Here is an 11,279-nt window from a genome sequence, read left to right as displayed (position 1 = left end):
GCCAGACCCGGAAGACCATGTACTCTATCGTCTCGCTAGTTATTTAGTTGGGGACCCATTAATCTGACATTCATTCTCGACCTGTCCGAAAAACATCGGTTGGCCATGGCCAACTCTCACACCCTCGCCTTCCTCGTCTTCCTCTCTCTCCTTTCCATCGCATTTTCCCACAAACAACAAGAAGCAGCAGAAGAAGAAGAAGAAGACAGCCCAATAAGGCGGTTCCAGAAGTACCTCCGAATCAACACGGCCCACCCGAACCCCGACTACCCGGCCGCGGCGGCGTACCTGCTCTCCCAGGCGGCCCGGGCCAACCTCTCCGCCCGCGTCCTCGAGCTCTCCCCGAACAAGCCACTCCTCCTGCTGACGTGGCAGGGCTCCGACCCCTCCCTCCCCTCCGTCCTCCTCAACTCCCACATCGACTCCGTCCCTGCCGAGCCCCACAAGTGGGCCCACCCGCCCTTCGCCGCCGTCCGATCCCCCGACGGCAGGATCTTCGCCCGCGGCGCCCAGGACGACAAGTGCATCGCGATGCAGTACATCGAGGCCGCCGCCAACCTCCGCCGCCGCGGCTTCGTCCCCACGCGCACGCTCCACGTGTCCCTCGTCCCGGACGAGGAGATCGGCGGGTTCGCCGGCGCGGCGCTCTTCGCCGGCTCGCCGGAGTTCCGGGCGCTGGGCGTGGGGTTCGCGCTGGACGAAGGGCAGGCCAACCCGGGGGACGAGTTCCGGGTGTTCTACGCCGACCGGTGCCCCTGGGAGCTCTCGGTCTCGGCGCGGGGCCCGCCCGGCCACGGCTCGAGGATGTTCGAGGGAAGCGCCGCCGAGAATCTTATGAAGAGCGTCGAGATGGTGAGCCGGTTCCGCGAGGCCCAGTTCGACGCCGTCAAGGCCGGCCTTGCCTCCAACTCCGAGGTCGTCTCCGTCAATCTCGTCTACCTCAATGCCGGCACGCCCTCCCCCGATGTAACCGCCCATCTCTCCCTCTCTCTCTCATGTTCATTCGTTTGTTTACATTGAATTCTTTCTCATTGTGTTTTGTGTTTTGTGTTTAGGGGTTTGTGATGAATATGCAGCCGTCCGTGGCGGAGGCTGGGTTCGATGTGAGGCTGCCGCCCACCGCTGATCCGGAGCATCTCAGGAGAAGGATCGCCGAGGAGTGGGCCCCGTCCCACAGGAACATGACCTATACGGTCCGTAATCGTACCTATTTTTAGTGATTGACTCGAGTTAAGTAGCAATGTGGTGATCTTTTGATGTTGACGCTAGGGTCAAGATCACGATTCCCCTGAGGTTTCAGTGAGATTACATTCTTAGGTGAAGAGCGGCGAAATAAGAATGTCATTTTTAGGTTGTGTTTGGTGATCTCCTTGTTTTGAATGACTCGGTTCTTCCTTTGAGGTTGTTTTCGCTTCATGTTCGAAGATGCCATACCTATAATACTTGTGTTACTTCTCAGGGTGTGTTGCTCTATGTTCCTAAAACTTCAGTGTGCCAAAGACATAAATAATTATGGTAGTAAAAAAAAATTAGTTAAAATGTTATGAAGTCTTATGCGCTGCTGATTGCTGATCGTTACTTGTTGTACTTTAAACTAGCTTTTTCTTGACTATGTTACCTCTGTATACTTTCTTTATGACATGCTGATCCGTCGTTGGTTTGTCATGGGTTTCGCTTCTCTGCTAATAAATTATGTAAGGCAGTCGGTCTGATGATTCCGTTTTGAGTTTAAATTGACTTGGATCATCTCTCTCTGTTCGTAAGCTTGTTTCTATTGGCATTCGATAAGTGAAAACATTGATCTCAGTAGCATAACTGTGAAAGCTGATGAATTTGAACTTTTGCAGATACGCGAGAAAGGACCAAGTCGAGATATCCATGGCCGCCCCGTAATGACAGCAACGGACGATTCGAATCCATGGTGGGCCGTCTTCAACGAGGCTATCACAGCCGTCGGAGGTAAGCTCGCAAAGCCCGAGATCTTGTCCTCGACCACTGACGCTCGGTTTCTCAGAAAACTCGGGATTCCCGTCCTCGGATTCTCTCCTATGTCAAACACTCCAATCTTGCTCCACGACCACAACGAGGTTCGACCGCCTTTCCCAATCCATTTCATCATAATCTCTCTCTCTCTTTTTTTTTTGTCTTTTCTTATTAGTCGGACTCTTTCTTTGCAGTACTTGAAAGACACTGTCTACCTTCGGGGCATAGAGGTTTACGAATCCGTAATCAGCGCTCTTACTTCTTTCCAACAGGAAGCTTCTCATTAAGTCTCGTGTATTTCTTTCTAAGCTATACGGTTCCTTTGATTTTTACACGCATTCACACACCCGATTTTTATTCCTATGCTCCTCTGAATATAGGCTCCGTTGGAGCAAGCAAAGCTGTTGTAGCTTCTGTTTAGGTAAATAACGCCAAAAGGGCACTTCATGAACACTTGTATATATGTCCTGTGTGCGGAAAATGTACCAGAATCATAATAATAATAGCTACTCATATTTTACGCAATTTCATTGGCTAATGATGGTGTTTTAAGTATTGTAATGTTTTACCTAGATTGAGCTTAGCTATAAATTGTTTGTTTCACCAACTCAACTCTGATGAGCAGAATCTGAGTTGGATTGTGTCTCTTATTTTAAAAAAAAAATCATTAACCAGATCGATGACATCTTCGCCGACCTAGGTGACTTCTTATTCTGCTTTGTGTCCCACCAACTAGCTCAAGAGAGTTTAAAGCCCTCTTCTTCTTCTTCTTCTTCTTCTTCTTCTTCTTCTTCTATTGGCTAATATGGCTTTTTGCCAAACGACAGACTAGTAAAAAGCACAGCAACCCAACAGCTGAAGAACAAAATAGTGGAGCCAATAGCTTTGAATCACTCTTGTCCCACTGTGCAATCTTGTGAGGCAAATGTATACCAAAGTAAACTTAGAAAATTTGAACCTAGTTTGATTGGTCCGTGCTATAAATACATGTCCTCGTCCATCTCAGTAGGGTCGGAAACTCTGAGACCTCAAAGTCCAAAGGAGGTTGTTTGGTTGGTCTGAATTCACATCCTCATCCATCACTGAGATTTGGTTGATTTCGCTTAGTTGGTGTTTTTGTCGGAGAGAGCTTGCCTTGTTCAAATAAAACCATTATTCTTCATTAAGAATATGTATTTTGAATTGCCAAAAACAGAAACAAAAGATGTGTTAGAAAATCAAGGTGATGATGCTATTGTGCTAGCTAGCCACTGTTAATTAAGGCCAATTTCCAATTTCCTACTTTTTCAAAAAATTTAGGGAAAATAACACATTTATACCTTGTGTTTTAGTGAAATGTCGAGTTTAACCCTCGATTTTCAAAAATGTCGAGTTCATACCCTCTGTTTAACTAAAATGACGAAATTATACCCTCTGTTTAACTAAAATGACGAAATTATACCCTAAATGAATAACAGCGTCCTAAATCTCTCTTTCATTGATATTAACTCTTATATAAGAAAAACCAAATCAAATCTAAATCAGTGCCCTAACTTCCAAATTCTCAATTTTGAAATAAAAATAGCCTTAAATTGAAATTAAATAATAAAACTCATACCTCCTAAGAAATGACTTCATTCTGTGTTCGAATTGTAACTCTAAATCCTGGATTCTCTGTTCGAATATGCGATTTTGATGACTATCAACTATCGATGTTTACCCCTTTGCCTCTTTCTGTGTTCTTCACGATTAAGAGACTGTTGTTTATTTTTTAGTTTTTAAATAAATTACATATATGGCGCGAATGAATAAAGATAATTGGTGTTTATATATAAATATTATAGTCAACGTCAATGAAAAGTCAATAAAAAGAATATTCGTGATATTGTTGTCTATTTTAGGGTATAAATTCGTCATTTTAGTTAAAACAGAGGGTATAATTTCGTCATTTTAGTTAAACAGAGGGTATGAACTCGACATTTTTGAAAACCGATGGTTAAACTCGACATTTCACTAAAACACAGGGTATAAATGTAATATTTTCCCTAAGGAAAATTGCCAAAAGTAGGACTAAATTAAGGCTCATTTCCAATTTCCTACTATTTTAAAAAATTTACCAAACTATGACTAGTAAAAAAAAAGTCAAATGAGAGATACACAAAATTCTATCTATTATACTCTCATACTAATTACCAACTTACCATCTTCCCCAATAAAATCTCTTCTTTTTTCTCTTTCTTTCTCTTTTCCCGCTCAACACATTGAGTAAAAGAATTTTTTTTTTTACTAGTCCAAGTTTGGTACCCTGTGTTTTAGTGAAATGTCGAGTTTAACCATCGGTTTTCAAAAATGTCGAGTTCATACCCTCTGTTTAACTAAAATGACGAAATTATACCATCTGTTTAATTAAAATGACGAAATTATACCCTGAAATGAATAACAACGTCACAAATCTCACTTTCATTGATATTAACTCTTATATAAGAAAAACCAAATCAAATCTAAATCAGTGCTCTAACTTCCAAATTCTCAATTTTGAAATAAAAATAGCATTAAATTGAAATTAAATAATAAAACTCATACCTCCTAATAAATGACTTCATTCCGTGTTCGAATTGTAACTCTAAATTCTGGATTCTCTGTTCGAATATGCGATTTTGATGACTATCAACTATCGATGTTTACCCCTTTGCATCTTTCTGTGTTCTTCACGATTAAGAGATTGTTGTTTATTTTTTAGTTTTTAAATAAATTACATATATGGCGCGAATGAATAAAGATAATTGGTGTTTATATATAAATATTATAGTCAACGTCAATGAAAAATAAATAAAAAAAATATTCGTGACACTGTTGTCTATTTCAGGGTATAATTTCGTCATTTTAGTCAAACAGAGGGTATAATTTCGTCATTTTAGTTAAACAGATGGTATGAACTCGACATTTTTGAAAACCGATGGTTAAACTCGACATTTCACTAAAACACAGGGTATAAATGTGTTATTTTCCCTTTTCCTTAAACAAATGAAATGAGATGTGAGCAGCCTTTCAAGAATATCTATGGTACATATACTGTTATTTATTTATTCTTACAAATTATTATTTGTAATGATTACTAAGTTCATCAGTTTGGAATAGATAGAAATTATATTTTTATTTTATAAATAAATGTTGTACACAATAAACAATAGGGAAAATATCAAGAGTATCCCTCGTGTTTAATCGAAATGCGAGATTTATCCTTTTTATTTTTTTAAATATCAGACATATCCCTTCAGTTTAATATAAATGACCTATACCTCCCTAAAAAAATGTTATATTACAAATATCATCCTTTTCGTTTATTTTTTACAAAAAAATAATTTGAACTCCCCAAAATACCCTTAATAGAATAAATATTTATTTACTATTTTATATAAAAAAAAATTAAAATATCTCTTTATAAAAAAATCATTAACTTTTTATAAAGAAATTTTTTAATTTAATTTTGTTTGTATATAGAATAGAAAATAAATAATTATTTCATTAAGGGTATTTTGGGGAGTTCAATTTTTTTTTGTTGTAAAAAATAAACGAAAAGGGTGATATTTATAATATAACATATTTGTAAGGGAGAAATATGTCAATTATATTAAACTGAAGGAATATATCTGATATTTCTGGAAACTGAAAGTATAAATCGTGTATTTCGATTAAACACAAAGGATACTGATGATATTTTCCCTAAACAATACTGTTTTTTGAGAAATAAACAAAAATATCATATGCATGTGCAGTTTTGTATCATATAAATAAAACTATTTTTATCAACTAAATGATATTTATTTACAAAATATTAATCTATATTACATCCCACTGAAACGGGAATATATATCAATTCAAAATTATTTCATTACATGTCAAATAACATTTCAGAATTGACAAGTGGGACATACAATTTTAAAACATAGATTCTGAATATCAATTTATATTGAATCAACGAACTAACATGTACAAATTTTTTTTTTCTTTGTAAGGATTGGTAACGTACAACTTGATTGAATTTGGATCAGAGTTTGGATGATCTCTTGATAGAGTTGTCCCCCCAATCAGAAATTAAACAAATCTAAGGGCTCAGAATCCAATTTCAAAAAAAAAAAGGGCTCAGAATCACTTGGCGGCAGAAGTACGAATGTTTTCCTATTCTCAAACGCGTTTTTTGACGTTTGACATTTTCAGGGTAATCTGTATACAATTTGTGGGCACAATTGATTGAGCAAATCCTTAAAAGCTAGCTGGAGCATAACCAAACACGCTCCATATCAAAACATTGATACTTTGAGCTAAAGTCGTTTTGGCGAAAACCTAGCAACAAGAAACGGCGAAACGCAAAATTATGCTTTTGCCGGCCGCAGTCCGCCGGCAGTGTTTCCTGGCAAATTTCGTCAAAAATTAAAGAATTTAAAACCTTGGTCAAGACAATATTGTATTTTCGTCCGATTTATATGATGAAATTGTTGTGTCTATGATGAATATGTTTCTAGCTCGATTTATAAATGGGTGATGTAGCTAAATAGCCAATTTAAAGTTATGAATTTGCAAAATAATCAAGGTTTGTCTTAATTTAGTGAAATAGCCAAAATGTGCAGCAATCTAGTTTCAAATTTTTTTTTTAACCCCAGGATTAATTTTTTGTGAAAGTGATAAATTGTTTATAATAATCGGAAAAAAATTTGAATCTTGATTGTCAAAAATTTTTTGAAAACGTAAATTTAGCTGTTTTGCTGAAAAGTTGAAACTTTGACTAGTTTGCTAATCAATAAGTTTCAAATGACTATTTTGTACAATTTTTCCTTTATAAATTTGGCATCGTAGTTTCAAACATCAGATAGAAGTGAGGTGAAACGATACCAAGGAAAGTTAAAAATGGTCATGGTTAATATTACAAAGTGGAGAAGAAAATTCAAGAGAGAATAAAGAAGGATTAGATTTTCATAGTAGTCAATGGAATGGATAGTGAAACAATAAATAACAAGTAGTGAAAACAAAAAGGCTAAGATATAAGACTAACCCTACATAATATATATATATATATATATATATATATATATATATATATGTATATAATTGATATCCCCCTCAAACTTACAAGGCATTAGTGTAAAACATCGAGAGTATTGCTAGCTAATAAGTAAAAGAGTGAAGTCGAATGTACTTGTGTATGTAGGTTGGGCATTTGCATGACATAAGTGATGAACGATTTCGTGATGGTCCCATTCTGATATTGGTGACAAGTGAGCCGCTAATTGATCTCAACAGTCCCTTGGTTTGGTCAGAGAGAGAGAGAGAGAGAGAGAGAGAGAGAGAGAGAGAGAGAGAGAGACTCACACATTCTCAAACATTGCATGTGTGCTCATGAAATACAGTTACATTAAGTAATTTGAATAGCACTAACACTGTCGCAATTCATGCAAGTAGGAGTGGTAAAAGAAATTATTTTGTGGGCAATTCTTACTAAAGACGGTTAGATGGGATCGCCACTTGAGAATTGGAAGGTACTCGACTCCAACGAGAAAGGTGATAGGACGACACCTGTCGCTCAGAGGGCACATGTAAGTTCGTGTATCACACTTGTTTTTTGTTATATAAACTTTGATTAGTTTTCTATTATATTCGACATTAGATTAATTATACAGCCATCGCGGTTGCGTTTTGAATAATAAGGGACTGTAAAAACAAAAGAGATCCAATCAAATGTGTTGAGTACTTGTAATCTTTGATTTGATGAGGACGGAAGTATTTTCTTCGAACTTGTTTCAAAAATAAAATCTCTCGTCTCAATCATTTATGTATTGTTGATTATATTTCTAAAATCTAGAATCACAAAGATATATATTGTTTATTCTATTATTTTACCCACAATTCGTATTCGACTCCAAATTGTCCACGTATACAAATAGAGCCGGCCCTTGCTATAGGCAAGCAAGGTTGGTGCCTTGGGCCCCGATTGAGTTGGGTCCCAAAAATTATAACTTCAGTAAAATATAATTCAAAGATCCGGATTTTTATTATTAGTTTAAAACAAATTCCGAATTTTCAGTCTAATATTATCATCAAGAGCCTCAAAATAATAATATTAATTCGCCTACGCCCCTAATGAGTTTAGGTCGGCCGTGCAATACAATAATGATACATATGGCATATATGTAATATGTTATATTGTGGGCTTAATTTTACATACAAAAGCATAAATTCTATCCAAGTAAATCTAACAAATCCTTATCCTCATTATTCATATACGGTTCTACAAAGATTTGTGTGTGTAAGATATATATATATATATATATATATATATATATATATATATAGAGAGAGAGAGAGAGAGAGAGAGAGAGAGAGAGAGAGAGGTTATTTCTGAAGTAGCAGTATTATGTCCATAGATGTACAAACACATACGATCTGATTGAAGATATGGTAATAAAAGAGATGAGCTGATCAGGTCAACAAGTTCATTCCGTATTTTATATGATAATTAGTGCTACCAAACATTGGGTACGTACATAGCCATGGCTATGGATATGGCAGTTGATACCGTGAACTTCTTCCACGAACTTTCTTTTCGTACCCATCTGTCAAATTAAAAACTTCGGTCATAAAATAAATTTAAAGAAAAAATAAAATAAAAAAGGATTGATTCTTCTTGGGCACATGGATATTGCCTCATTTTTGTGTGACATAACTGATCGTCAGGTTTGAAAATGAAAACATACACTGCTATTTCGCCCATACTCTCAGTCCAATTATACACTATAATTTTTTATTATTATAATTTATTAAATAAGTACTTCAATTCATAAATATTTCTTTAAATAACTAATTTATTGTGTTCACATCTTCATATGTGAAAATATCCTAATAAACAGCTAAGATATGCGTCACCTAAAAGCTTTGTTCAAGAAAACAAATGCACGTTAATCATATCTCCTATTTATATATCCATCACGATCGACATGCAGTCTCTTAATAATAAGCTTTTTACGCGTTTGTGTACTGTTTAGATTAGAAATGATAAATGCACAAAAATAATTCCATTGAAATAATTATTTATTTGTTGATTTATTTTAACAAAATATGAGCATACAATATTTCTCAATAAGTAAGAATATATAAATGGGAGGCATTTATCCACGACTGATTATATATACATATATACATTTCGATATATTATACAGTATCAAGTGGAGAAAAAAAAAGGTCCAAAGCATATGTTTTGAATATGTATATAGATAGCTCAATTTGTCCGTGCAATTGAAAGTTCAATAAATATTTTATGGGCCTACTTCCCTGCTATGATGTTCTGCTTATTTTGCCCGCTATCTTCTACAAATCAAATCCCTTTAAATTCATATTCGATGTACGGAAAACCTGTGGGTACAATGCCAGTTGAGAGAGAGAGAGAGAGAGAGAGAGAGAGAGAGAGAGAGAGGTTCGATTCTAAAAACAAGTACATTACCACAAGTACGTACCTGCGTCGCTGGCTGTTAGTTGATATATATATATATATATATATATATATATATATATATATATATCTGTACTGTGTGTATTACTCCTCATGGAATAGAGTAAGGTTTGAGATTATTAGAAATAAAACAATATACTGTTAAAGCATATCAAACACCTTTACGAATAATAGCAAATTAGTTGCATAAACGTATGTTCAGATATTTAGTATATAGTCAACGTATTTATTACAGACGATTTAGTATTTCTCAGCTATGGTAGTATTTCACTTTTTTCACTGTTGAAGTTCCAATGAGTTAAAACCTTCCCGAAAAAACAACCACTTCAAAAACTAAGAAGGAAATTATCATAATAATCTAGATTAATCTAACTTATTTTTATTTTATTTTATTGACTAACTCATTCTGACTCCTAAAATTTTGTTTATTCCAATAGGATTACAGCTTTCGTTTGAATAGAAAGGTACACAATTTAGTGTGTGATTATATTGTCCATTGGATAATTATCAGATTAGTTCTCATAAACAGCTATTAAGAGATGACATTCGTAGCTTCCAAGTAAGTGTCTTTATTTCCCTTGTGAAAAAGGAAAAAAAAAATATTAATAGTGACGCTTTTTCCTGCTAGTTGTATGGTTTGATCAATGAAGACTTTTGTCATACAGTAAGGCTCCTGAACTGTATTTGAAATTGCCCTTTGACCACTAAATTCAAATGTATGTCAATATATTATCTAAGAATGAATCAAATTCGACAATTGTTTGGACGGAAAGATGCACAATAACTAATTGAAGGCATTTACTATTTTATATCACTTTATATTTGATATGATATTTATTTATGAGTATATATCCATTTTTACTATTATTTAGTTAATACTATCTCTAAAATCTATATGTGTTCTTCTTCCTTTCTCCGAGGCAAGCATTATCGCCAAACCTAAGCAGCTCTTAGTTGGACTTTCCAAAGCTCTCTCGCTCTTTTATTCACAACTAAAGAAGAACAAAAATTGATACGTATAGTTTTGCTGATAACTATTTATAACAGTGATTATGGGTATCAATGATACCCATAGTCACCATTACAAATAGTTATCAGCAAAAACTATACACGTAGTGTATATAGAAAAACCGAGTATATTTTAGGTCCAACCACAGAGTGACATGTGTGGCCTTGTGTATAATTTTTTAACTTATTTAAATATCATTCAATTTTCGTTCTATTGTATCTTCTTCTCGCTTTCGCGATTTTAAGGGCTTATAACCACCATTAATTAACAACCTCCTATTAGGAATCTCACATCGAAAGTGAATGAGAACTAACAATAGTTATAAAGGTCATTGGTTACTCCTCTTATTATCAATTGGTTTTGAGATGAAACCTCATGATACTTTCACATGGTATCAGAGCTCATTAAGTCCAAATGGGTATCCAATCCAATCGTTGGGATTCGGCCCAAGATGAGCGAACGCGAAGAGCCGCCATCTTGAAGGGGCGTGTTAGGAATTTAACATCGAAAGTGAATGGAAACTAACAAGAGCTTATAAAAGTCATGGGTTACTTCTCTTATTACCAATTGGTTTTGAGATGGAACCCCATGATACTTTCACACCTCCCTTGTCGCAGTTGACCGCCCTCCTCCTCTTCGTCGAACCATCAATCAACTATGGTGGTCCACGACGTTGGAGCATAGCATAGTTCGTTCGTTCGATCTCTTCAAGCTCTGATTCGTCGATTTTTTTTCCAATATTTTTTTAAATTACTTGTTATTATAGGTTGTATTGTTGTTTTCCTTCAATTTGGTGCATTGAATTTG

General features: G+C 35.7%; 1 protein-coding gene across 2 annotated transcripts; it reads left to right on the top strand.

The window, feature by feature from the left end:
- On the top strand, nucleotides 1-2,545 carry LOC149391117 (uncharacterized). Of its 2 annotated transcripts, none has more exons than XM_089621230.1 (4): nucleotides 1-966; nucleotides 1,077-1,193; nucleotides 1,848-2,087; nucleotides 2,178-2,545. In XM_089621230.1, exons 1-4 carry the CDS (start codon nucleotides 106-108, stop codon nucleotides 2,268-2,270), a joined length of 1,311 nt encoding a protein of 436 aa, XP_089477356.1. In that variant the 5' UTR covers nucleotides 1-105; the 3' UTR covers nucleotides 2,271-2,545. The 2 variants fall into 2 exon arrangements, with proteins under 2 accessions (XP_089477356.1, XP_089477355.1); XM_089621229.1 differs by having other exon boundaries at nucleotides 4-966; nucleotides 1,056-1,193.
- The last annotated feature ends 8,734 nt before the right edge of the window (nucleotides 2,546-11,279 follow it).

Source organism: Urtica dioica, chromosome 7 (assembly GCF_054948205.1).
Source record: "Urtica dioica subsp. dioica isolate 48M chromosome 7, U.dioica_male_clone48M_v1_H2, whole genome shotgun sequence".
NCBI classification, from domain to species: domain Eukaryota; kingdom Viridiplantae; phylum Streptophyta; class Magnoliopsida; order Rosales; family Urticaceae; genus Urtica; species Urtica dioica.
Note: the sequence above shows the minus strand (reverse complement) of the source record. Positions and strands in the feature narration are given on the sequence as shown.

Coding starts and splice junctions, on each gene's coding strand:
- LOC149391117 (XM_089621229.1), top strand. CDS start 106: ATGGCCAACTCTCACACCCTCGCCTTCCTCGTCTTCCTCTCTCTCCTT. Junction 1,194..1,847: donor ACAGGAACATGACCTATACG/GTCCGTAATCGT, acceptor GAACTTTTGCAG/ATACGCGAGAAAGGACCAAG. Junction 2,088..2,177: donor TGCTCCACGACCACAACGAG/GTTCGACCGCCT, acceptor CTTTCTTTGCAG/TACTTGAAAGACACTGTCTA.